Below are 27,853 nucleotides of genomic sequence, written 5' to 3'. Positions count from 1 at the left end.
GCCGCAAGGAGCGGGCCGTAGCCCGCGGGCTCGGAGGGCCCGCCGGCTCGGCCGGGCCGGGGAAGCGGGGAGGGGCCGCCTCTGGGAACGCTCCGTCTCGGGCATGTCCCCGCCGTCAGGGCCCGCCGGAGGCACCGGCTGCTCCGCTCGCTGTTAAAGCCTCACCGTCCGCGGCGTCCCCCGGCCATGGGGACGGCGTCGTCCCTGGTGAGCCCGGCGGGCGGGGTCGGGGAGGTGATCGAGGACACGTACGGCGGCGGTGGCGGCGAGGCCTGCGAGATCCCGGTGGAGGTGAAGCCCAAGGCCCGGCTGCTGCGCGGCTCCCTGCGGCGCGTCGGGGCCTCGCGGCCCGGCGGCCTCATCGGGGCCAGCTTCAAGTCGACGGCCTCGGTGCAGGAGCTGGAGTGCGTGGCCGAGTACGAGCGCCTGAAGAAGGAGTACGAGATCTTCCGCGTCAGCAAGAACAACGAGGTGGCCTCCATGGTGAAGAAGGAGGCCAAACTGGACAGGGAGAACAAGCGGCTGCGCGCCGAGCTGCAGGTAGCTCCCGCCGCCCTCTCGGGTGAGGGGGCTGAGCGGCGAAGCGGGCCCCTCGCGCCTGAGGCTGCGAAGGACTCGTCTCGCTCCCCGGGAAGGCCGCAGCAGGGAGGCGACGGGTGCGATGGCTCGTCCTTCCCGCGGAGGGCGAGGTGCCGCGCTGGGGAGGCGTCGGGGTGCGGTCAGGGCGTGCCTGCGGGGACGGGGACGGGGCGGCTGTCTCTCCCCGGGAGCGAGGGGAGACGTAGGGTGCAGGGATGACGTTGTTGTAGTCAGACCTGAAGAGTAGTCCAAAACCTTTTGTCGGCGATTGCTTTCGCTCAGAAAAATGGTATGTTAAATGTTTTCAGGCGCTTCAGAAAACTTACCAGAAAATACTTAGAGAGAAAGAAAGTGCTTTAGAAGCTAAATACCAAGCCATGGAGAGAGCTGCTACTTTTGAACATGATCGAGACAAGGTCAAAAGGCAATTCAAGGTATGGCTTGACTTTTCCTGGGAAGATGACCAAAAAGAAGATAAATGTTGCTTGGTTACATTCCCCCAATGAACTCTTCTCCAATAGCTTTCATGAGGCGCTCCTCTTCTTAAAATAAATAAATAAATAAATAAAAAGGGGGGGGTATCATAGGTGTTGCTGCCTATTTCCTTTAAGATAATCCTATCAAAAGCTCTCTGTGAAACTATGAGGAAAAAATAGAAAATAACTTTTTAAATATTAGAAGGAGGATATGCAGTGATGCATCTTAAACTAAATTCCTGCGTTGTTTGAACACAGGAATATATTCATATTTGAGAGTGACAAGAAGACATGGGCTGCAAACTGACACATACTGAAGGAATGTATAAACACAGAGTTCCATTATTTCTGAATAAGCTTTATATATAGCATTATAATGTTTAGTACTTCTAACTTACATTAAAGAAAAGTGTGTATTGGTGCATCTCTTTTGGCTGCTAAAATACGATAGCCAGTTAAAGACAAAAGCCTTTGTGCTTTTTGGAGGGGTGACTTGAAGGGCCAAGCTGATGCTTCTGCTTTTCCCTTGCTGCAGATAATGATACTTCTACCACCCAAATAGGGCAATAGGTCCTGGTTTTGCACTGTTTTTAAGATTCTTGATATCTTTAATTGTAACAGGTGCTAATGTTTGGCAGATACATAAAACCAGGATTGGTTTTGACCTTATTTAAGAAAATGAGACTTTCAGAAGATTTCATTCCTTTGAATTTAAATCTAGGTTCATGTGTTCTTCCCCACATGATGGTAATATTTTACAGACAGGACAGCTGGAGGTGCTTGATCACTTTTTATCTTGGGAAATTTAAATTTCTGCAACGATAAAAAGTAAATACAAGATTATATGTAAATGTAAAAATATACATGGAAGAATAAAAGGGAACCTTTGGAAAAAAATATTACATGTAGTGATTTTAGAAGACAATAAACTTTAAAAATGGCAAGTAACTTTCTTCACCTTTTAGCAAACTTCCCATAATAATGCAGACTTCTAACTTCCAGAACAGTATGCTAAGGTTTAAAATGGTAAAATTTTAAAAATAGATAATTTAAAACTGTGTTTTCCTGCTCATTTATAGGCTCCTGTTGGCTTCTTGTTTACATTTTCATGCCTTTGCCTGACAAATGAATGCTAGAAACTTATTTTTCCAATTGAAAGCAGATAACATGAATTCAGGAACTGATAGTGAATTTTAAAAGGTTTATGGTTTGTATTTCTTTTTTATTTTTTCTTCTTTCCTGCTCATAGATTTTTAGAGAAACTAAAGAAAATGAGATTCAGGACTTACTGAGGGCCAAACGAGAGCTAGAAGCAAAACTTCAGAGACTCCAAGCCCAAGGAATCCACGTGTTTGATCCCGAAGAGTCTGATTCTGATGATAATTGTACAGATGTTACGGGTGAGAATTCCATCCCCAGCATTTTGTGTTGGAACGTGACTGAAGTCTCTGAATAGTAAAGCACATGACAAATATTTATGTTCTTTTGAAAAAAGTTTTATTAATCCAGGTGAAAAGTAACATAAAGCAGTTTAAAGGGTAAAAGCAGCTGACTTGACAAACTTGGTTTAGGTTGTGGGAACCCCACGTTTCTGGTCATAGAAATAGATGAAGAAAACAGAGCACTGTCTAGACACAGTGACTTGAACATTTTTTTTTTTTAAATGGTTCTATGAGCAATTCTGAGTTTTCTAGTCTTTTCTGAGTTTTTTGATTCTAGATCTGAAAGATCATGTTCCAAAGGATCCAAAAAGCATGCCTGAAATGAGGGAATCTTGGATAGACTTACTGTCTATGGATGATGAAGTGTGCCAGTCCCAGCTGCTGTACTTTTCAGAATAGCAGAGTTAGATATTTAACAAACATGAACTGACCAAAAGAGTTGTTTTATTGAAGAATCTTTTGAAAGGGAAGCCGTAGCAAACCTGATGACATAAAAGGCAAAACCATGTATGTGCTGTAAGAGGTATTTGATAGCATGGGGGGGATTCAGATAGGTATGTGGTCAGTCCACTGACTTTGTATCTGGTTCAAAATAGAGCAATACTTGTAGCAGACAGTTAGCACCTTAACACTCTTAATTATGGCCACCATTACTTCTTGCACCATGAAGGGTTACTGAGGAAAAACTGCATGCAAGTGATGTTGCTTAGCCTTTGTTTTGCTTATTGAGATGTATCAACTGTCACATCTTGGAAGGAGTATAAATATGCAATCTTTAAAAGTAGAAACGTTTCAAAATGCAGTGCTTTTTGCATAGTAACAATGCATTTGATGAACTTTAATGGTACAGATAGTCTTGTTTCCTTTTCTGTGTTTTTTCTGTCTTCTTTTGTGTTATATCAATTTTTGAACTTGTACTTCCCTTCTTTACTTTTTCTAAGTCTTCCTCAATTTCCTTATTTTCTCTGTGGAAGATTTATTTAGTGTCTTGAATGTTGTACATTGATTGGCAGAAGTGTAATCCAAGCATATTATGGAGAGATACTGAGAAAGCTCTTTCACACAGCACAGAGAATATAATATATTTCAATCCTGACATACAGCCCCTTTAGACTTTTTCAGTGCTGGAACATTCCTGAACAAGTTGTCAGTTTTGTGATGTGCACAAATGACTGCAGCCATACTGTGAACTGATTTTCTGATTTGTAATGCAAGTCAGCATTTGAACCCAACAGATGTAAACAATCTATATAATAACAAATATTAGCAAATAACCTCATCCTTTAGCAGCATGGCTTCTCATTGACTTTGGACAAGCGCCCATTTAGAACTACAGCACACAAAGGTGTGAGCAAATCTGTTAAAGGAGAAAAAATTATGTTCAGTGACATGTGGTGGTAGGTTTCAGCTGGAGTATTTAAGACTGATAATTTACCTTGTTTAGTGACAATGAAGAGGTTTTTTTTGTTTTCCAATTCTTAGCTACTGGGGCACAATCTGAATACTGGAATGGAGGAGCTTTGGGAAGCGAGCCATCCATGGGTAGTATGATGCAACTTCAGCAGTCTTTCAGAGGGCCTGAATTTGCTCATAGCTCCATAGACGTTGAGGGACCATTTGCAAATATAAACAGGGGTAAGTAATGGTGGTTTGTTTTGCTGGTATTATAGGTTTTTATGTCATTTTTCTGTCCATTCTTAAGTAATGCTGTTCTTTCCTTTTCTGTCCATTCTTGGGTAATTTGACTAAAGGGTTATTTGGAATTCTTCTTTGTAAAAATAAAAGGAACTGTAGCTGTACATGCTGAATTATGTTTCATGTGTTTGGTGACTACGGTACTTGAAGCAGTGATTTTGGCAAACAGCAGTGAATGGTGCTTTGTTGTGAGTAAACCAAATACCATTTTGTTGCTTGTGTTGACTAAGGAAGATAGAGGTCTTTCTTTCCATATCTGATGGCCTTCTTTTTCCCATTTGTATTCAAATTCTCTACTTTCTATGAACATTACATTTGTATTAGAATAAACTATATCCCTGTTTTTTTTCCATGGGATTTGCATGGGTTTTGACTCTGCTTAGGGGGCCATTTATGGAAATCTGATTGCAAGACCAGGATGTATGCATCGTTATGTGAATCAGTGTTAGATATTTTTCTTGTCAATAATTGTTGCTTTTGAACTTTGTTTCCCAAATGGCCTCTCGTAAATTGTCTTCCAGTGCTCTGGTTTCCCTCACTGTTGTCCTGGCTCTGGAACCCCTCCTGCATGTAGTTAACTTTGCTGGCAGTTTCTTCCTTTTTTCTTCATTCCTTCAGGCTCTGATTAAGAAGTCTGTGCTTGCAAAGTGGGAGGGGAGGGTCTGCTCTCTGATGGCTCCAGCTTCATACACTTAAGCCTTTCATCATCCTATGTGGTACTGAAAGGAGAACCTATTCCTTTCTTGAAAGAGCGACCAGCCACAAAATGAAGAACCTAAGAAAGTTTTAAAATCCATTGCCTCTCTACGGAATTGACAGACAGTACTACAGAAAGCAATGGACTTCGTCTCGAGAAGAGGAAGTTCTCATAATGTTTCTCTGTCATTTACTCGAATGGTCCAGTTGAAATAGATATAGATCTGTAGGGGAAAAAAAAAGTTTGATTATGAGTGATTTTATTATTCCTGCATATTTTTACTTATTTTACAACTATCAGCTTGATTTTGTAAATACATTTTATCAATCCTATTTAAAGGAAGTATCTTTGTAATGATAATATATTTAACACTGTTGTTTTGCCACATTATCAAATTATATGGCATTATCAGATGATATGGGTTCTCTAAATTTGAATTTAGGAAATTAAAATAGTTGAGTAAAAATGTTACTACTGTGTTAAGAGGTGATGACTTAGCTGTTAAGCAGTGTAATCAGATGTGAAGATCTCTAGACTTCATTTTGGGTTTTTTTTCATTGGCAGATGATTGGGATGCTGCTGTTGCCAGTTTATTACAGGTTACTCCTCTGTTTTCCCACTCTCTGTGGAGTAACACAGTAAGATGTTTTATTGTTAGTACGGATGAGACTCAACCAGAAGTGGACATCTTCATTAAAGTGAGTACCTCACAAACTTATGCTAACTTATATGCTGTTTTGTTTCCACTGTGATACTTACTCAGCAATTTGTCTAATACTTCTTGAAAGCTTTAGTAGGTGTAGGCTGATTTCAGTGAAGTCAGTGAAAGTATTGTCAAGGACTTCAGGGGAAGAAACTGTGTAGAGGAAAGAAACTGAGATTTGTCTAGTAGGTCCTTAGTGCTATGCAGATTTAGTAATAAAGCACCGTTACTCAAATTTACTTTCAGAACTACTCACCAAAACTTCAAAGAGTCTGTGAAACAATGGGGTACTTCTTTCAAGTTGTTCATTTTTCAGCAGAAAATGAAAGGCCTTTTAAGGATGTAAGAAAATGGGAAATTGAAAAAAGCTCATTAGTCATTTTGCTCCTGCATTTAACTTTGCCAAGGTAAGTATTTTCCAGACTGGTAAAGCAAATAGAAACTGGTAATTTATGCAGAGCGCATAGCTTATTAAAATGGATGTGATGCTTTGCTCAGTACATTTCCTAAGCTACTATCTCCTAAGTGATACTCCTTCAAACTTTAGGTTTGCCAGTGCAGACAGTTAAAAGAATGTATCAGCTTTGTATCATTTCTTTTTTCTTGTAGCTACAGGTTCTCTTATGAAGACATCTTTCATGCTGTATTTTAACACAGAACTGTTTTGCTTTCCAAGAGCAGCTCTCTGTTGTGCATATTGCTGGAGTCTCAGGAATTTAAGATGGCTGGTGTGAATGTCCTCAGTATTTTTCATTTGCTTATCTAGCCTTACACCTGGCTGTAGTATTTTGATTTTATTCTGTCACATATTATTTTCTATCTTTGGCTGTTTTTTGGACTGATTTCATGGCTCTCCTGTGTGGTACCTTATGCTAGCTTTCTACAGCTTAATTTACTGAAGTCATGATGTTTTATTACAAATGGTGATGCAATGTGTTCTGTTTGTTCAGTGAGTAATTTCCTAATCTTCTCGAAGAAGAAATATGACTTACTAAATGAAAACCACCAAATTAGGGATACTTTTGGAATTGTGTTAGGACTGTTTCTGTTATGCATTTAGGAATTTTGGGTGGAATTTGGTTTTTGATGTTTGGGGGAGGGAGGGGTGTCCTTTTGCTGAAGAAAAGAGAAAAAGGAATTAGAAAAGATAATATTAAGAATCACAGAGTGGTCATTCCAAAACATCTGTATGAATGCAAAAATCTGAAAATAATTGGTATGCATTAAGTTTCATACTAGGGATAGATTTTGAACTCTAGGGATTTCAGATACTGTTGTATTATTAGACCTCTTGTATTAACTAGACCTCCTGTTTCTGTAAATAAAACATCTGTCCAGAGAGAATTAAAGGCTGGTTTAGGACACTAGTAGCTAAAACTTACAACAGTGGAGTGCTTCAGGGAACAGCCAGATATCACAGAAGAAGATGTTTTCTTTTCATAGAGGAATCGGACTAGAGCTGCCATACATTTATGCTCTCAGAAAGATAACATCGGCTTCTGAGGGTATATTGGTACTTCGCGGGGATACTGTTGCCAAATAACCCAGTTTTAGGTATGTGGGTCGCAAGTGTTCAAGAACAAAATATGCAAGACAAAAACAAATCATAAAGGAGTGTTCCTACCAACAGTATTCACTTAGAGAGTTTCTCTTAGAAAAACTGATGAAAATTGTAGTGCTCGTATCAAGAACATAATATTTGAGAGACCCTGCCTGCTATTGTCAGCATCCCCAAGTTGTATAGTTCCTTCTGTGGTACAGCAATAGATTGCTGGGAACAATATCCATGGATATCATTTGCATATATAAATACAAAGTGCTTTTGAGTTTGGAGGTGTGTAATTCTCCTTTTCAACCACTATAAATTAAAAGACTACCCTACATCTGACAAATACTAAAGGACTTTTCCTAAAAAGGTCAAGGAATAGAACAGACCCTTCAAATAAGTGAAGGCAGAGCATGTATACAATGCTTATTAATTATGTGTGAATCCACGTTCTTTCCATGCAAGGCAATTACTTTTCACTCTGCATATTGGTATGACCAAGGAAGATCAACTTTAATTTACATCAATAAATGATTTTAATGCTTTTGGTACAAGTAGCATAAATTTCTCTCTTAGCTTTTCCTTGCTTCAGAGTTTATCTTAAATTCTCTGCTGAAATATTTGCTTGCCCTTTGTTATAAATAGATATGAATTTTGAATTAGATTTTGCAGTGAAACGCATCTTTGGAGCTTGTGTTGATTGAACTGTTTACTACAGCAGTGTAATATAGCACAAGAATGCTGATTTCCAATCTAGTTGTTTGTTGGAGGACTGTGAAGAAGCCTTCTTGAGAAATCCAGAAGAAAAACCCCGGCTGATTTACCACAGAAAGGAGGATGGCAGAGTCAGTTCAGTCTCAGTGCAACAGTTAATTGAGCAAATTTCTTACATGAACAAAGCAAAGGTATGGCATTTTAAAGACTGTTGAATTTTAAAAGGCTTGCTTTCCTGCTATAAACAGCATTGAGTGCTAGTAGTCTCAGATTTTAGGAGAAACTGCATTATACTCATTGCTCTGGTTGCTCATTATATGAGCAGATTGATGAAGCTGAAATTTATGAATGTCATGAAATTTTCATTAGCAGGGGAGAAAAAAAGCCACTGCATTTTCACTGAAAAAAAAATCCCTGTGGTAGGATAGAATTTCTCACCTGTGATTAGCTGTTTAAATGGAAAATTTTTTATCTAAGGTTCCTCTGTAACCACTGAAGAGAAAGAAGTGTACAGCCAGAGAGATTCCTCCCATCTGAAAATAGATCAGTTGCATTTATTTCCCTTTACAGAGGGAGCTGTTGAGAACAGCTGAAACTAGATGCCCAACTTTTAAAAGCTTAGGCAAAATGAATCCCACCTAAGGAATGCAACAGAATGCAATTTAAATGTGTTCCAGAATGTTTTTGTTGGTTGCCTCATGCTTTCCCATTTACTTTTTCAGGTGATTGACCATATTGGAGGTGTGGAGGAAGGAGCATATGAAATCTATACTTGTGTGGAAAAGATAATTAAACAGGTGGAGTACATGATGCATTTCAGCTTTTTCTGTTCCTACACTTATTTATGATCTTAAATGATGTCAGTGTGATTACTGTATGCTACTTAGATGTAATTTGGAGGATCTTTTTCTGTTTTATCACTAATATCTGGCAAGCAAAGAAATCTCAAGTGAAAAATAAACCCCAAAACTGAGCAGTGCTTTTACGGACAGAAGCAGAAATAATGGGAAAGGGATCTATTTGTGGCCTAAATTCCCCTTTAATTTCTCTTTATCCATATCATAGGATAAAGAAAGATTGGGTAGTCCATTCTCTCCTTATCTTTCCTTATGGTGAGTTGCTTCCACTATGAGAAGACTAAAACCAATGTCTCGAGAGCTGTGCATTCAGAGTTAACTTGGTTTCATCTAATTGCTCATTTACTTGTGTTCTCTGCTAGCCTCAGAGGAAACGAATATATTGATGTTCATAGAGCTGCACTCATATACAGTGGAATTGAGACAAACGTGAAATGTGCCTGCACTGTTAAGAATTATAGGTGCAGTTTTCTCCACGTAATTTTCTTTTTACTTAGGATATATTGGGGTGTGAAATGACAGAACTAGAAGGCAAGGATTTGGGTAATAAGGAAGAGTCCACTGCTCCTGAAGAGGAAGTTTTTGGTGATGTATTGTGGGATGCCCATGACGAACAAGAACAGATGGAAGCTTTTCAGCAGGCCTCTAATTCAACGTGTGAGCTGGGATTTGAGAAAGTAAGTACATTGGAAATGTACATGGATGAAGAGAAAGTCATCACTCATTTCCATCTCTTGTTAGGCAAGATTTACTTCTACAGAAGAAGCTGTGTCTGAGACCATCCTTGAGGCTATTACTTCTTAGGCTAGAAGAAGCCATATGTCTTATATAGATGGCTTGTTTATTTTCTGGGAGAGATGGCAATTTGTGTGTTGTTGAATGACATTGATGAAGAAGCAGTTGTTCCTGCACTGGAGAAAGCACTATAACAGTGTGCCAGAAGTAGGGTGTCCTCCTAGATTTTGGTCATCAATAGAAAAGGCTCTGAATGTCTTTGAGGAAATCTGAGCTCTGTCTTGACGCCTGGAGTTAGGTCTTTCAGAGGTGGCTAATGAAAAGATTTCATGTCATCATGCAGCCATACATATGAGAGAAGAACATAGGAAACATCAAAGTAGAGAGCTGCCGAATAGGTCAGTACTTACTCATTACTTGAAATAAAATTTTTGAAACGTTTCAAATCAGGTATTGGGAATCGTTATATGTAGGGGAAGTATCAAGAATGTAGGAAGGAAAAACGTTGAAGTGGTCGTGGAAAGTGATGTCACTGCTTATTTGGGCAACATTCCTTGATGTTACATTATATATAACATAAGCATGCAGTTCCTTTGTTATTGTATTTAAATTGTTAGCACCCCTATTTTTTTAGCACAGTTTATTCTTTTACTTCACTACTCAAATACTGGCAGTGGTTTTGGGGGATTGTGCCATCTTTACTACGTTCTAGAACAGTAAAATAATAGAACATTATGTGTATCTTAATGCGCCTCCAATTCTTTTTTGCAGACAAAATATTTCTCCCATGTGGATGAAGTGTGGTTTTTGTTTTTGTCATCCTGAACTCTGCTACAACATTCTTGGGCATTCATGTGGTGAAAGAAAGCCTTTCTTTTGCATGCTTAGTGCCTCAGAATACCATTCATGGCAGATGCCAACTTCGAAGGCTTTGTCCTGGCAACCATATCCAATGCAGTGGAGTAGCTGCAGGGGGAAAAGGGCAGCGAGGAAGCCTGAACAAACATAGTACCCAATTGCTTTACTGTAGTAACACTGATTCAGTTTATTAGCACTGAAAGTTCCATTTTAAATAGTGTTTTGAAAAAAATGTTTGTTTATTTTACAGTTTCTTTAAAAGAGATAATAAATTCTGTGGTTTGTATTTCATTACAAAATTTATTTCCATTGCATTTCAGTAGTTACTCCCTTACATTAATAAATCTGTACATGCATTTTGTATCTAGATGGTTTACAATACCAAGCACTGTGTTTCTCCCTTCAGCAGTGGAATATTTGTAATGATTGTTTATTTTTTGTAGTATTTTGAACGTCTAAATGACCTAGTAGCAGCACCAGCACCAATTCCACCTCTGCTTGTATCAGGAGGACCAGGCTCTGGGAAATCTCTCCTTCTATCGAAATGGTAGTTTAAACTTTTTATTTTTTTTGCTATGAATTTTTTGAATGAAATTTAAGAAAAAAGTCTCCATTACATTTCAGACATTGTATCAGTTTAATTGGAGGTAAAATGGGAGCATTTACAAAGCGCTGAACTTAGTGAAGCATCTTGGAAAGATTTGTAATAATTGAGCAGCTAATTCCATCTGGACTGCCTTTAACATCTCCCTGACTCCAGCTGCAACACCCTACAGATCTGTCTTTGCACAGCATTAATAAGTGGTTTCAGTAGCCCAATAGTGTTGCCCTTCTCTGATGCACAAGAGGGGTCCTTTTCAACTGAACTAAAGGAAAGATCAGACCTAATAATTTATCATAGAAATGCATTTTATGGTCACTTGTAGGCTATGACGAAATTTGCTGACGTAAAAATAAATCAATAGTGTCATTTTTCTTAGAAGCTTAGTGACATGTGACTATCCAGTGCCAGGAAGGGCACTTGTTGGTGGCTGTCAGTACTGGGGAAAGCAAAAATGGAATCTGACATAAAAAGTTCAATTGTATCTCAGGAAATGTCTATCCTATTTTGTAAGATAGACGCGGAACACTTCTAGCTCAGACACTCTATCTCCTTTGGCAAAACTGATGGTTTTTATTTGAGATACATTTGCAAAATTAGTCTTTTAAGTGCTGCTTTTTTTTTTCTTTTTTCTTTTTTTTTACTTCTCGCATTAGGATTCAATTGCAACAGAAGCATTCACCAAACGCTCTAATTCTTTATCACTTTGTTGGGAGGCCCATGTCTACTAGTTCAGAATCTGCATTGATAATTAAACGCCTTACTTTAAAGGTATACTGTATTATTATGTACCCTGCATTGCATGATGTGCCTCTGTCTGTGTGTATGTTGAAAGATAAAATTTTCTACAGGTTTTTCTATATGAGTTAAGAGTAATACAAATGTAAGGCATTATAGAATAGGGGGAATCTGATCCTACACATTGAATGCAGATCAATTAAGTAGCATCTCTGGGATGCTCATAATAGATTGGCATTAGTAGTTGCTTCCAGTGACCTATATTGATGGCTTATAAAATCATATGAGCTTCTTCCAAAATTTCCTGCCATCTGGCCAATGAGAGAGGCAGGTGGTATCTCTTCTGTCTGTGTTTAGAAACCTAAGGCTGTATTCACCAGTTGGCACCATATTGTTCCTAGACTAGTCTCTCTCATATGTTAATTTATTTTTCAATTGTGTGTTAGATATGTGGGGAATAAGTGAGGAGTATTTCTGTGCCAGGGTCTAAGCTTTCTTTTTCCTTCACAGGGTGGCACTAAGGACCTCCCAGGACTAAAACCTTTAGAAAAATGAAATGAATTGTGCTTTCCTTGCAATTTTTTCATGTATTTTAGAAGTCTGCCTATTTAATTTGTGCAACTTGAAAGCCCTTTATGTCTCCAGATTCCTTGCTCATTGCATAAACTCAGGTTATCTCTCTAGAATTTACGCGAGTTCAATAAATACTCTGCATATGCCAGCTTTCTGCATATGCTAGAAGGAAAGAATTCTGTGTGAACTTGACTAGAAAAATTGTCCCAAAATCATGTGTTGGTTTTGTTTTGGGTTTTTTTTTTTTTTGACTCTTGCATCTATAGGACTTCTTTCAACTATCCTAGTTGATTTTTAAGGTAGAATTTGTTTTATATGTTTATAATTCTGCAGCTTATGCAACACTCTTGGTTAGTGTCACCTCTGACTTTGGATCCAGCTAAACTTCTGGAAGAGTTTCCCCGCTGGCTGGAAAAACTTTCTGCACGTCATCAAGGCAGCATTATTATAATTATTGATTCTATTGACCAAATACAGGTATGTTTTCAAAATACTTGCCATTTGTCAGTCTAAAGGAAACCTTGACTATTGTAATAGGTTCAGCTATATCTATGTAACAGAAATATTAATGTTTGCTTTGCTCTAAAGAGCACATACAGAAAATAGTTTTGCAAAATGTGCAGATGAGTCAAGATAGTTTTTCGGTTTCTGTAGATAAATTTTGTGTTGGGTTGGGGTTTTTTTCCTCCTAAATTTATCTTAACACCTTAATTTTTGAGCAGTCCGGTTACATTATTTATCCGAAGATTCAAGGCTGTGAGCTGATTTATTGGGCATATAAATAGCCTAGTCTTTATGAGGTGAATATTTCAACAATAGTATTCTATCTGTTTTATTTAATGTACAGTCATGCTCGTACATATCAATGGATCACTTAGTACTATTTCAAGAACCAGATTGTGAACAATTTTTAAGGACAATGAAGAATTTAAGACTCCTTTCACTAGGCTGTGCAGTTAATGAAATGTATCAACTTCTGCTATTGTTTTGAACAACCTTTGTATTAAGTAACCAAAATTTGTTTTTAAGCAAGCTGAGAAACATATGAAGTGGCTGATAGATCCACTGCCAGTGAATGTGAGAGTGATTGTATCGGTGAATGTAGAAACATGCCCGCAGGCTTGGAGGTATGTTACATTTCTGAGATGTTTCAAAGTAGCCTGGGTTAGAAATACTGTTTTAAATTAGTCATTCATTGAAGAGCAAACAGCCAGATTTGTCAAGACCTGGAGATTTAATAGGATAAGGTTTTGCAACCGTTGAGGACAAAGAAAGCTTCTCCATTGTAACTGCAGTGAGGACAGGTTTTAGCTGTTGGGAAACCAGGTTTTTGTTTTACTGTGATGGATCCATCCACATGACTATATGAAAGAAGATATTAAATGCAGTCAGATGCACATAAAGAACTGCAATACCATGATATAGATCCAGGATAAGGCAAAAAGTGGAATTTGACTTGTGATGACTAGAATTTCTTAGTAGCAGAAAATAGCTTCAGTTATTGCTTTCATATAAATCTTTTAAAAGCTCTGAAACTTCGATGTATTTTTTTCCTTTTGTGTGCTATTTAATAAAGTCTGACTTTAGGACTTTGTTCTCTCTTACCAAAGGTTGTGGCCCACTCTTCATCTTGATCCACTGAATTCCAAAGATGTTAAATCTCTCATTAGTGCAGAATGTAACTCTGCAAATGTTAAATTGACTAAAGAGCAGGTATGTCTGTTGCAGTTCTTCTGAAGCATGTTACTGTAATGTAACTTTTAATGAAAACAAGGAAAGATGAAATAAGCACAGCCGCCAAAAAAAAAGTATTATATTTAGCTAACTAAATACTACTGCTCAAGATAGCATGCCTTTTGAGTATTTTTACCCCATGGCTTATAGCACTGAAACAGATGGAACATCATAAATTATTAACACAAAAACAGTGCAGTTGCACATATTGCTGTAAACATGTTCTTTTATTTTAGAATAATAGAAGGTTTAGTATCGCATAATACTGCAACAACGATTGGCAGACTCAGGAAAAAGGTATTTTACCTCTTTGCCTTGGAGACTAATTCTGTAAGGTAATCCTTATCTGAGAGATGTAATGGTTAGATCCTAACTCTTTTCATCTTAAATTCAAAAGGAAACTTTCACTCATATGCTCCTATAGCTAGAAAAACATGTAATATTTTGTGCACTAGTTATCATGTTATAGTCTTCAGGTGTTAGAGATAAAAGCATATCTAGAACTTTTATTTTCTTGCCAAACAGTGAACATTTTATTGGTATGGTTAATTTCATCTTGGTTCACAAATTTTGTTTAAAATGTTGTAGGAGAAGAAGCTTGAGAGACATTGTCGTTCCGCCACAACTTGCAATGCTTTGTATGTCACTCTCTTGGGCAAAACCATTGCTTGGTAAGTTGAGATGATCTTGAAATCACTATGCTCACCACTAGATTAGAAGACTTCAAGTAGGTTTGGTAGCATTTTGAAATACATTAATTTAACATAAAGTGATTTTTGTTAAGAAAAAACAGTGGAGCAGTATACAAAGTTTTCCCCCTTCACTGACTGTGAATGCAATGGCAAGAAAAATAGGAGACTATACAATGGCCATTTTGATACTAAGTGAATCCAAATAGTTGTATCTGTCTGTGTTCAGCTCTTCAGTTTTTATTTTATTTTTCTGTTCTGCTTTCTGGGTATGTCAGTTGCTTCAATGCTTTTTAAAGGTATTTGGAGAATGTTGGTATTGTTTTGTTAGACAGTTTAATTCAGGTCTGTTGTATTTACTGATGTACCAGATAGTTTGCCTCATAGATTTTTAAAGCTAAAAGGAAGTTCAACAACTGTTTAGTTTAACATCCTGCATATGGTACTTTTCCCTGTAATTCCTGCTGTGGAGGAAATTAATCTTCCCTCTTGTGCAAGAGAGTACTTAATAAGTGCATTGGCTTATTATTAACCTAGACTTCCATCTTGTTGAGAAAGATGCATTTTTGGTTTAGAGACTCCCAGAAGACAATACACGGATTGATGATTTACTCTGGGTGACTGATTTTCATTATTTTTTGTTTCTGTTTTATGTCCTAGAGTGTTTAATTGCTCCTGAAAGCAAGCTTTGTAAATGCATTAAATGAAACAGCAGCATGTGGGTTTATCTTTATCCAACCTGATGTCCTTATACTGAACTCCTGCTGCAGAAAAGAACACTGCAACTTACCTTTTTTTTTTTTTTTTTTTTTTTTGGTAAATAAAAATGTTGCTGCTATTTAGAAAAATCAGACAATATGACAGAAGGTGGTTTTCAGGAATTCACCTCTTCTGTGTTTTATCTTACCAGGTGCTGTGCACGTTAAAAAAAAAAAAAAAAACCCAGTAGAAATTCAAAGCACTTTTGAGATAGGGCTCTTCAGTAGTTTCAATTAATCTTAGCCAGATTTAGTATGCTAAACAGTACCCTTTTTGTCCTTCTGTTCAGTGTTGGAAATACAGGAAATATTGATGAAACCCTTCAACAGTGTTTCCAATGTCAAGACACAGTGTCACTGTACAGGCTTGTTCTGAGATCAATTCAAGAATCATTGCAGAGTGATAAAGAGAAAAGTCTTTTGAAAGAGGTAAGCAGAGAATGTGTCACTATTTCTACAGGTAATGTATATTCTTTCCTGTAAAGAGTTTTTCTTAAGTTAAAAGTAAATATAAATATATGTTGATTCGTATGTATGATTTGGAGATTACTGTATTATTTGTATAGAAAGGACAAATTTATTAATCTAATTATATCTATTTCATAACTATAGAACATATGACTGCTTTGTGTTAGATTTCAGCTAAGTTGTCTCACAAAACAAAACAGAACTTTTCCACTATGTTGTAATATAGAATTAGAACTTCCTTGCTGATCACTACCCTGATCCACTGATTAACTACACTGAGCATAGTAAATGTAATCAAAACATGGCATCTTGTGAATACATGGCACCGCTTACTAGATTTCCAATTCCTCTTCCTACCTTTGCAGAATTTCCCTGTTGTGTGGAACGTCTTTTTGATTAGGACATGATATTCAATAATTGCCAGAAGTTCTTTGGTGCTGGCAGCATAAGACCTTCAGCATATTTTACTTAGATAGAAGTTCCCTATGATAATGGAGTTATTTTTCCACAGTGTTTTAGAGAAAACTCTAAGGAGCCATTTGTTTGTCCCAGAGTGTCCCATTTGGTGCTTTATCTATTAGAATATTAATCCATTAGCACGCAAGACTGTTCTTTGATGATGGAAGAGGGAAAGGGCTTGTGTAGGCAGGTTTGGGGTTTTTTTCCCTTGGCGTATAAAGTTATACAGAGTGATACACAGTATTTCTCTTTGAATTTCAGCATAACTGAGCTCTGCAGCAAATACTAACTGTGTAAAATAATTTTTCTGCTTTATGTAGATGCTGTGTGTCATCGGTGTTAGCCACAATGGTGTGAGTGAGTCAGAGCTGATGGAACTTTATCCTGAACTGTCTTCTGCAGTGTTAGCCTCGCTTGTTCACAGCTTGCACAAAATGTGTTTGCTGACATATGGCTGTGGTTTGCTGAAGTTCCAGCACCTCCAGGTAAGTTTTGTAGTTCTAAACATGTGCAAGTGAAACCCCACCCCCTAAGCCCCTGCTGTTTTTTAGATAAGTTCTGTTGTTTTAACTAGGTAGGCCATGATATGTTTGTGTTTGCTCATCCATTTTCCTTAATGTCTGGTCTGATGTTAGAATCGCCTTGAAAACTACTAGCGCTGTGATACCAGTATTGGTCAGCATTGTTAGCAGTTGAAAACCTGGCATTTCAAACCTTCAGAAATTTCTGATCTATTAGTTGTTTACTCCATGTGTCCTAGAAAACACTTGTTCCACAAAAAACAAGCAGAATTGAAGGAGAAGGGATTATTATCTGAATAACCAGAGCTTTGGTCTAATGTAAGACAATCTGTTTGTAGTGCCTTTGTCATCGAAAGATTTTCATTCTATGAGACAGGAAGTGTTTCATAAAGAAATCTTACATAGCATGCTGTGTATCATCAGCATTTAATAAACAAATTACATGCATTCTCTTTCAATTATACTCTCTTTTAGGCTTGGGAGATGGTGAGACTAGAGTATATGGAAGAAGGTGAAAATGTTATTTCTGCCTATAGACAAAAATTAGTGGAGTACTTCACCATACAGTTAAGGTAGGTCAGAATTCCTCAAGATGTGCTAAATTGCAGGCTTTATGCCTCTTGGATATTTTTGTTTTCTTCATATAGCTTCTTTGAGTCATTTTAGTAAATTATTATGGCAAAATAACTCTGCAAAACCCTAGCTGTCAGTTCAGCAGTTTATTATTGATATGTTGCTTTTTAATCTTGGAAAAGATTGAAAACTATGGAGGGGAATGGGCATATAATAAAGTTATCATGTGAAAAGGTAGGGCGTGAATTTATACCACGTCAGTTGTTTTGTGGTAACTGACCCCATGTGGATTTTTAAGTCCCAGTAAATGCTAGGAAGTTTGAGGCTGCTTGGAACCTGAAGAAGACACAGAAGACCACTTGCGTTCAGCAAGCAATTAGCACATACACAAGAGGAGGTCCAGTAGAACAGCTGAACAGCTAGAAGTTCATATCCAGCTTGAAAACTGATTTGCATTTACAGTCCAGAGTTAGTGTGTCCCAGCTGTGGACTACTGCTTACTGCTTCTCAGAGCACCCACTGTTGGGTAGCAGAAAGCCAAGAGGGCCACAGTGTACCAGGCAAAGGAGGCACAAAGGGATAGTGGGCTGCTGCAGCGCTACTACCAGCCACAGATCAGCGCATATTGGAGGGACGAGCAGCTTCGTGTGGGGTACCTGGGGGTTCCAGCACCCTCTGAGATGAAATTTAAAAAGATGTGAGAAATAGGAGTACATAGGTCTTACAGTAGTCTGTTTAGACATTCAGGTATGGTAATTGTATGCTTGCCTAGTTTTCACATCAAATTGACAATTTCTGTTAGGCCTCTCAGAATTTTAATTTTGATTTGCTTTTCTTTCAATAGTCGAGACCGAGTGACTTGGAGAAGTGCAGATGAACTTCCCTGGCTCTTCCAACAGCAGGGTGATAAGCAAAAGCTACACAAGTGTCTTTTGAATCTCTTTGTGTCTCAAAACCTGTACAAAAGGTACAAAGATAGCCACTTTGGTGGTTATAAACGTTTCAAAGTGATTTTTTTTTTGTCAATATAAATCAGAAAATGACAGATATACTTTAAAGGAACTTAAATAGTAGAGGCTGAAGTGCTAAATGCTGTTATCATGTAAATCACCTATTTTTTTCTATTTTGTTACGCCTGGGGGTAGGTAAAGGGATAAATACTGCTGTTGAACAGCATTAGTGGCCATGGATTGTCTCTGTAGACACTGTAGCGTAAAGACAAAATTCATGCATATGGCCCTTTTCTTTGAAGCTAGCATCAGTCTGAATAGAGGGGTATCAGAGATAAGATGAGCTTCTTATTTCCTTGTTAAAACAGGGGACATTTTGCAGAATTGCTGAGTTACTGGCAGCTGGTTGGGAAAGATAAGAGCTCTATGGCAGCTGAGTATTTTGACTCTCTGAAAGAATATGAAAAAAGCTGTGAGGGAGAGGAAAGTATGATCTGCTTGGCTGATCTTTATGAGACCCTGGGACGGTTTCTTAAGGACCTAGGTCTTCTCAGTCAGGTAAGTACATTTAGAGATTGTTGTAACAGCCAGGAGGCAAATCAAGCAGAGCTCAGCGTGTGCTTTCTGTTGCAGTTGTTAAATTGTTGTAGCATACAGGATGCTGCCTGCTGCCTGCTGCCATCATATTCTGAACTTCATTGTTACAGGCTGTAGCTCCTCTGCAGCGATCTCTGGAGATTCGAGAGACTGCGCTGGATCCAGACCACCCAAGGGTGGCGCAGTCACTCCACCAGCTGGCAGGAGTTTATGTTCAGTGGAAGAAGTTTGGAAATGCTGAACAGTTGTATAAACAGGCACTGGAAATCTCTGAAAACGCTTATGGAGCTGAACATCCTCGGGTAGCCCGTGAACTTGATGCACTTGCGACCTTATACCAAAAGCAGAACAAGTAAGCTTAACTACACTGGTATTTTTCTTTCATGTGGAGGTGGTACAAAGATAACAGCAAATATTTTCTTCCTGAAGACAGAATGTTTCTTTGGTTCTTTCTTAGAGTTTCATAACTTCCAATGCAACCATGAGCATCCCCTCTGTAGGGACCACCCAATAGGGGCCAACTTTTGTGTTTAGTTGTCCAACAAACCTCTTAACAAGTTAAAGGAGGAGCATTGTCTGGTCCTAAGCATTTTGGATGGTTTTATCTTTGACAAAAAGTGTGAATTTCTTCAAGATTTTTAAATTCTTTGCACATTTGTATGTTTAAATAACTTAGAAGCTTTCCAGAATACCCAATGATGCTACATCTGGCATTCTTTCTAACATTGTAAATAACTGTTTTCAGATATGAACAAGCTGAGCAACTGAGGAAAAAGTCCTTCAAAATACGCCAAAAAGCAGCAAGGCAGAAAGGCAGTCTGGTAAGGAAGTATTCGATATTTAATAAAAATGCAGGGCATCTTGTGGCTCTGCTAATCTGATGCTCAAATGCTTTTGATAATTGAGGGCTTAGGCAGTGAAGTAGCCTAGCAGCAGCTTTGGTAACTGCCTTTTCAACTCTGCTGGAAATGCAGATGAATCAGTACAACTGGTATGGAATTGAGAGAGGTGGAAAAGAAGTAAGTGGATATATACATTTCGGGGGTGCAGAGTTACTGCTGATAAAATTGGCTGTCAAAGTGGCAATGGTAAAAGGTGTTCTCCAGAATAACTGAGATCCTACAAATACTATTGAACACAGTGCTTACTGCAATGGATAATCCTGGTAATAGTATTAGGTGCCATACTGAGTTTTTCCCTATTTTTTCTTCTGTGTTTTTCAGCTACAGAGTTCCTCTTGTCATTCTTGAGCAAAGGGTTTGTTTGTTATGTAGTGCCTGTACTGTAAGAATTCAGCTAGTAACTCCAGAGCTCTAATGATAGCTCTAATGAAAATAGTCAAAAGCCATAAAAACGTTGCTATTTCCACAGTGCTTAAATATAAATGAATTTGGATCATGAAGATTTTGCCCATTTTTTGTAACCAGTTCTGCTGCACAAATATTAAGACTGCAAAGATCAAGAACGGGCAGAGCGTGTAACAATGACTGCGCTTTTTACTTGTAATTCACTCTGCATGCAAGCATTAGCTTGGCAGCCCATTTTACAAAGACCCATGTAAAACCTTGAGCAATACTTTATATGTATTTATATATGGAATTTAGGATAGGATAACTTGATTTTACGTTTTGAGCTTTTAAACCTAAGAATTTGATCTGAATCTGTTATTTGAACTGCAGAGTTCAAGCAAATTAGCATGTATGATACAGGGAAAATAGAGCTGTATGACAGCACAGTAACTTAGATTTCCTTGAAGTGTGTTTGGTGAAATTCACTGTTAGATTGTAAATAAGCAGAATGCCTATGTGCCATTTAGCTTGAAAACAGAACATTAGTAGGATTATTGTGCTCCTTCAGCACCAAACAGTCTTCTGATTTTCTGTCTTTAGTTGTACAGTCTAAAAGTAACAGTAATTGGCTTACCTTACCTTGTGCTTTGCTGTAGTGTGGCTTTGCTCTACTGCGTCAAAGAGCCCTGCAATTGGAAGAGCTCACGTTAGGCAAAGATACACCGGATAACGCTCGAACCCTCAATGAGCTTGGAGTCCTCTATTATCTGCAGAATAATCTTGAGTAAGTTGTATGAATTGTGACACATCCACTGAGTGTTCCCATAGATCTAAATGGAAGCAATGAATTGAGAACTAGCATTAAATGTAGACGTATTATCAAATACTCATATTGCTGTCCTTGATTCATTCTACTGGTTTTGTTTACTATGAAATTCACTCGTATTTTCTAGAGTTGATGCTGTTAGCATGTGAGTATTTACCAAGTCAGTTCATTTCCTGCATTCAGAATTGATGTTCCACATTTAAATTTAACCTAGCCTTCATTGCAAATACCAGTTCTCTCGAAATTTATGCCCCTTCTACTCAGCTTCACTATTTTGTGACCCTCCTTTGTAGAGTTCATCCTTGAACAGCAGAATTGTTGTTTTTCCATGAAAAACACTCAAAATGCTAGTGTTACAAGAAATCATGAGTTAAATATTCACTGTGCTTGTAATCCTCAAGCTCTGACCCTGTTGGCCTTTTTAAGGGCAAAAGAGGACAGAGCAGCACACAGGTGTTCTAAAAGCAGATGAAGATAAGCAGGGGTGTTGAAGAAGAGGAATAAGAGGTGCAGAACAGTCCTGATTGCATGGTTAGCCAATCTTCACATCAACTTCTTCAGTCCACAGAGTAGTCTAAAACTGTGTGTGGTGAGGGAATTGTAAAGGCACCTTAAATCCCACTCTATGGAACTGGATCTTTTCAGAGAAGAAAGAAAGTGCACAGCAAAAAAGCACAAAGTTCTGGAAGTATTTTTACATTCTTCCTGTATCTGATGTTTATGTCACCAGTAGTTGTTGGATAACTACAGAAGTATATAATAATTTAGGATCTGCACACAGAATCTCTGTTAAATGCAGGACCTTCACAGTGAAGGAACTGATTTTTAACAGTTGTTGGAAATGCAGGTTTTTCATCAGTTTACTCTCATGAAGTCATGACGAAGTGATTGATTATAGAGGAGCAATATCTAATCTCATACAAGATAATTTTATATTCCACATCATTCATACATAGTTCTGTCCAACGCAGCCTACTTCTAGAGTAACCATACCTCCACTATTTCATAGGTGAGCATAAGTCTAAACTTTCTTATAGGGAAGGTTTAAGTAATTTTTTTTGGATGGATATTGTGTCTCTGTTCTGAATCAGCAAGTCCAAGATTGAATTTTTTGATCATTTGATGCGGTTAGAATGAAATCCATGGCAGAAGGATATGTCACTTTATTAGTTGTTATATGTTATATCACACATCATCTTCTAGCCCTTGCATAGAGTGAACACCTTTTGATACTTGTCTAAGAGCTCCAGAACTGAACCTACAGTTCTGTCTATAAAGGTCTTTTTTTTTTTCTCTAATGCAAAATGGATGTTTTTTCCCATTTACTAAGCTGACCTCTTGGGAACAGTGTCACACAGAATTTGTCTGTCAGGATGACAAACTGCCTAGTTGTAACGGATGCTGCCAGTATTATGTGGGGATCACCCATCATGATAGAGGAGCTGCTGTAAATCTGTAATGGAATAGTAGCACCCTACTCTAGTGAGAAAAATATGCCCTTTTGATAGGGAAACGCTTGAATGGTGGCATTACACAGAGTCTTTTCCACTTTGTCACTTCTAGACAGATTCTACTATGAGCATCTAGCTCATGACATATATGAAACCCGTTCTAGTCTCTCCCCCTTTGGTGTGAAACCTGTCTGTTGAACCCTATAATATGTTCTATATTCTTTAAAGTTACTTGAAAAATATGTGGTGTATTCTGAACCTTTTCCTCATATTCGTCTATTGCTTTATCCATGGAAGTACTTGACTACTATGAGGAGTTGCCCAAAAGCCAGTAGAATGTTTTGAATTCGGAAGGATTACTTGCATAACTGAAAATGTAGGTTGAGTTAAAAGAAAAGAGCAGCTATGGGGTAGTGTAATGTTTGCTGAAATTTGCTAGACTGGTTTTTCAGTCCTTAACAGGGGGGATTCAGAACTGCACAGGAATATATTAACTAGCTCTCTGTCTACATTCTTATGATTAGCCTGCACAGCAGAACTACATCTGGGATGTATAGATCTTCACTGTGTAAATGAATTGCTGATCCAGTATTTGCTTATTCTGAGCAAGTCCATTACCAGATGTCAGTATCTGTGCAGTTTCCAAGGCTGAGTTTGTTCTGTTTCAAACAGCCACTTCAGCCTGTATGGATGTTACCAGCTTTAAAATATCACTGAACGAATGTGTTCTGTAGGACAGCAGAGCTTTTCCTGAAGCGCTCCTTGGAAATGAGAGAGAGAGTCCTGGGACCTGACCACCCAGACTGCGCGCAGTCTTTGAACAATCTGGCAGCCTTGTACAATGAGAAGAAGCACTATGACAAGGCAGAGGAACTGTATGAAAAAGCTTTAGACATCAGGAGGAGGGCACTGGCTCCAGATCATCCCTCCTTGGCTTATACTGTGAAACATCTGGCAGTGCTGTACAAAAAGATGGTAAGCACAAGCCTCTTACCTTTTCTCATCCCCTAAATTAACTGTAACGCCTTGCATTGTTACAGTCTTCAGTCCAAAAGGAGTGGGGCATAGGGATTTAGTCAGCTATTGGTGTTCTACATGCACACACATAAAAGATATAGTCAAGCAGCCTCAGTCTGTTTCAAAAAAGCCCGGTAACTTTTTCAAAACACACTTTGCTTAAAGAAAAGCTATTTATGAATAATGTCTTTGGTGTCCTGCATGCTCAGTATTCACCACAAAGAATTTCTCATTTGGTTAAAAGCTAGTGTTTTGGCTGCAGTGAGGGAAGCTCTTCCCAGCTGTAATTGAGTTCTTCACTGTCTACTGTGTGACATCCATGTACAAGAGTTTGGTCACATGTGTCTTAATGGAAAAATTACGGTTTAGGGTATAGTGATAGTTCCTTTTACACAACGACCTTGAACTTTACAGTCAAACTGAGAGTAACTTGAAGGCTCATGAGGGAGATAGTACATTACAAATAAACTGTCTGGCTGAGCCAGCTCCAGCTTATGTTGATTCAGTGAAAGATGAGAGTTACTCCCTTGCGAAATGCACTATGGGGAATAACATTAACAGTAGTATAAAATTCTGCATTCAGCATTTCAAAATGTTTTATGAATACTTTGTTTGCAGATGGTAGTTCTAACCATTTGATACCAGTGTAAGAGTGATGTAAAGTTTTCAGCTGTTGAACCAAGATCAAATTCAGAGGATGACAAGAATTTTTTTCTTTTATATTTTCACATTTTACCATTCTTCAAAGAGTCCTTGAAGATAATCCCTTGGATCAAATGCTCCTGTAGTTTTGCTCAATAATTGTTACCTACTATTGCGTGCGTGAAACTGTTTGGGGTCATCTATTCTCTGCTCACTTGAGCTTCTAATTTTCATGCTGCTAGAAGGTGCAAAAGCATGCAATATTTGCATCAAAAAGCTCTTTGCTAGTTTGAAGGAGCACAAATTAAAATTCATGGTGAACTAGTGATGCAGGGAAGAGTGGAGGAAGAGAAGGGACAGGAATCAGATGTAGAAAATGACAATTATTTATGAATAAGTATTTATTCCAGATGAATTACTCATCATCTTCAAACTGTGGCATAGTGATGCTTTGAAAAAACAAGGAGAAAAATTGATTTTAATTTTGCAATTACAGTGAAACATTATATAATGGACATTTGCAGTATTTAATTTCTAATTGCTATTAAATATGAGAATTCACATTCTAATAATAAAAGCCTAAGCTTACTTCTGAAGTATATCCAGTTAACGTGTGAGCAGATTCAAATTTGGAAGAAAACAGATTGGCTAGAAAAATAATCTACAGTAAAACTAGTTGGAATACGAGAGTATTTTAGAGAAACCAAAGTCAAGAAGCCAAAGCCTCAATATGGTGAATGGGAAGCAACAGGTATTTGAAATGGCATTGGACGCTGCAGCTGTTCCAAAGATGATGCGAACACCGCTTCAGTAAGCAGAAAACTGCTCAAAAGTTAGGGCAGCTACCATTCCCATTCCTGTATCACCAGTAAAATCTAGGTCCTTTAGGACAAAAGAATAAGCTCTGCTCATTTACGGCAGGATGAGGAAATACAAATGGAGAAAATGATTTGGATGAAAGTACAACTGAAAATTCTTTCTAACAGCCTTCTCAGTGAGACACTTCTGGGGAAAAAAATAATTAAAAAAATGTGTTTCTCAGCTATGTCTCTTTCTTAACTGGAAGTTGAATATGCCCAGTGTTTTGGAAAATTAGGTCCTAATAAATATTAATGATAAACAATCTGTGCAGAATATAGCTATGAATTAACCAAAGTTAAACCCTTATTCTGGAAACAGTTACATCTTCTCCAAGGCTTTCTGTTTAAGACAGATTTTACTGTTACCATTTTGACACAAGACAACTGAATCATTTTTTCCCTGTTTTTTCTAGGGAAAACTCGACAAGGCCGTTCCTCTGTATGAACTAGCAGTTGAAATTCGACAGAAGTCATTTGGCCCAAAACACCCTAGTGTAGCAACTGCTCTGGTGAATCTAGCTGTCCTTTATTGTCAGATGGTAAGTTTTTCATGTCTTACATGTTTATTATTCCTGTCTTAGGTTTTTGGTTTTTTTACAATTTGTACCTAAATGATACCAAAGAAACCTGATCACACTTAAAAGGGAAATTTCATATAAGACTTGCAAATTCTTAGGTTCCATTTTAAAAATTGAAAGGATATTTGGCAAGGGGAATGTGTGTAGGGAACAGATAATTGCTGTAACTGGCATTTCACAAGGACACTTGGCCTAATGCTCTTTAGATGATTCAAAATGCCTGCATGCTTTATAGGACTAGAGCTAGAGTACAGCATTTTCACCGATATGGCAGTTAGCACAGTATGATGGAACGCAGCTCCACCACTGACTCGGGAGGGAAACGTAATCCTTTGAAATTGAGGAAGAGTGCTGACCTTGATCAACTGCAGCTCTGTGTAACTAAAAATTTGAGATGGCTGTAGACTTTCTAGTCTACAACTAGTATGAGACTCAAAGGAGATGCAATGAACTTACCAAATGCCTTACTTAGCATCAATAGTAGTGAGCTGTAGATTGTTTTCTTGTTTTCTGTATTTCTACGATCTGCATATCTGATTTCAAACAGGGATTAAAGCTGCCTCAGGTAAAATTAAAGAACAATTGGTAATGCAAAAATTTTCAAAACTGCCTGGGAAGTCCAGACCCTAATTATTGTAATATGAGTGGGAATTGCATTTGCAAGTGCAAGCCAATTGCTTTAACAGTCTCAGTTATCATCCTCATCTGCTGAGTATCTAGAACTCAAAACACCTTTTTGGTTAACTATGCATGACTTTGCATCTAGGATGTGTTGATACTATGTTGGAAAAAAGAATAGCAAATGTAGTATACATCTGTAACAAACAACTCTCTACTACCCAAAGAAAAAGCAGATCGAAGCTTTGCCTCTTTACGAACGTGCGTTAAAGATTTATGAAGACAGCTTTGGCCACATGCATCCTCGTGTGGGAGAAACTCTGAAAAACTTAGCTGTGCTAAGGTAAGATTATATGCTTCAGCCCTATAAAAGCAAATTACTATAAAAATTACTGGATGAAACAAAACATCCTGGACTTGAATACTTATGAGGAAAGTAGAGTGCCTTAAGTATCTTTGTTGATAGCATGGTGTGCATTTCAATTTAAATGAATTAAGAGACTGGTTTTATGTGTTTCAACTTCGTTTTACTCTTCTCCAAAGCTATGAAGGGGGAGACTTTGAGAAGGCAGCTGAACTTTACAAGAGAGCTATGGAGATAAAAGAAGCAGAGACTTTGTTGATAGGTGGAAAAGCAACTTCTCGACACTCATCGAGTGGAGATACGTTCAGCTTAAAAAGTGCATTATCACCAAACATTTTCCTGGAACATGGACAAAGGTGATAAAACCTGCTCAAAGAAAAGGCAGTCTCTATTGCTGTTTTAAAGCAGACATAAAATTATTAAGAAAATCTATTTTTCCTAGGCTACTGTATTATTTTGGGACTGACACTGTCTTCATAAATGACAGAGAAACAAATGTTTAAGCTTGAAATCCTTCCACATTAACTTTGCAGACTGTATGGTACAAAGTGAGCTTCTTTCATTGTATATAGATAGGCATATTACTAGCTGAAGTTACAGCTAATACCAAAAACATGTGGATTTGATACCTCTTAGCTTAAGTGCCAGGATTACAACACGTTGAACCACTTGCATATACTCTATGTAGTTTTTCCTTCTGTGTTGTAACAGCCTGACTTAGAGGATTTGTGTATTTTTGTTTCATCAATCCTTTCTGCCTTTTCAGAAGCTTTCAAAGTTGTTTTTTGTAAAGAGAGAGTAATTTTGAAAAAGTCAAAATACTGTTCCACCCAAAGTTTTACCTGCAGGGTGATTTCAGCTTTAAGCAAACTTACATTCAAGGGACTTGTGCAAAAATAATTGGTTACCTTGGGAAGCTGATGTATCTAAATACATAATCAGCTACAGTTAAAGCTGCTGTCAGATTCAAATGTGTTCAGTAAAAAATACTTCCAGTGAGGAATTGGAACAAAGACGATTCCCTGTTGTTAACCCTTTAGCAGTACTTTCACTATTTAATCTCACTGAATCCCTTAAAATACAAGAATGTTTGTACTAGCTGGAAGAACATAGTGATGCAAAATAGTTTGCTGTCAGATAAAGAGATGCTAATCAAATCTACCTGCCTGTTGTATTTTGTAACACTCTAGTCACCTGGAAGAACCAGTCTGCAAGTCTGTTCTCATTCAGTGCATAAACCCATGA

At 37.9% G+C, this 27,853-nt stretch overlaps 1 protein-coding gene across 3 annotated transcripts; it reads left to right on the top strand.

The window, feature by feature from the left end:
- The first annotated feature begins 171 nt into the window (after positions 1-171).
- On the top strand, positions 172-27,366 carry NPHP3 (nephronophthisis 3 (adolescent)). 3 transcript variants are annotated; one of them, XM_010562030.1, is made up of 27 exons: positions 172-540; positions 888-1,013; positions 2,305-2,455; positions 3,980-4,132; positions 5,454-5,587; positions 5,839-5,999; positions 7,896-8,043; positions 8,575-8,649; positions 9,207-9,386; positions 10,746-10,849; positions 11,560-11,674; positions 12,548-12,691; positions 13,244-13,341; positions 13,825-13,927; positions 14,537-14,619; positions 15,686-15,824; positions 16,643-16,807; positions 17,318-17,415; positions 18,261-18,383; positions 18,735-18,924; positions 19,074-19,315; positions 19,709-19,784; positions 20,909-21,036; positions 23,264-23,504; positions 25,462-25,587; positions 26,472-26,587; positions 26,788-27,366. In XM_010562030.1, exons 1-27 carry the CDS (start codon positions 187-189, stop codon positions 26,966-26,968), a joined length of 3,954 nt encoding a protein of 1,317 aa, XP_010560332.1. In that variant the 5' UTR covers positions 172-186; the 3' UTR covers positions 26,969-27,366. The 3 variants fall into 3 exon arrangements, 2 of the variants coding, with proteins under 2 accessions (XP_010560332.1, XP_010560333.1); XR_774015.1 differs by lacking the exon at positions 20,909-21,036; XM_010562031.1 differs by lacking the exons at positions 10,746-10,849; positions 11,560-11,674.
- Positions 27,367-27,853: the final 487 nt, after the last annotated feature.

This window comes from Haliaeetus leucocephalus, unplaced genomic scaffold, assembly GCF_000737465.1.
Source record: "Haliaeetus leucocephalus isolate CR32 unplaced genomic scaffold, Haliaeetus_leucocephalus-4.0 Scaffold153, whole genome shotgun sequence".
NCBI classification, from domain to species: Eukaryota; Metazoa; Chordata; class Aves; order Accipitriformes; family Accipitridae; genus Haliaeetus; species Haliaeetus leucocephalus.
The sequence above is the reverse complement of the archived record's forward strand: the minus strand, read 5'-3'. Positions and strand labels throughout refer to the sequence as shown.

Coding starts and splice junctions, on each gene's coding strand:
- NPHP3 (XM_010562030.1), top strand. CDS start 187: ATGGGGACGGCGTCGTCCCTGGTGAGCCCGGCGGGCGGGGTCGGGGAG. Junction 541..887: donor GGCTGCGCGCCGAGCTGCAG/GTAGCTCCCGCC, acceptor AAATGTTTTCAG/GCGCTTCAGAAAACTTACCA. Junction 8,650..9,206: donor TGGAAAAGATAATTAAACAG/GTGGAGTACATG, acceptor CTTTTTACTTAG/GATATATTGGGGTGTGAAAT.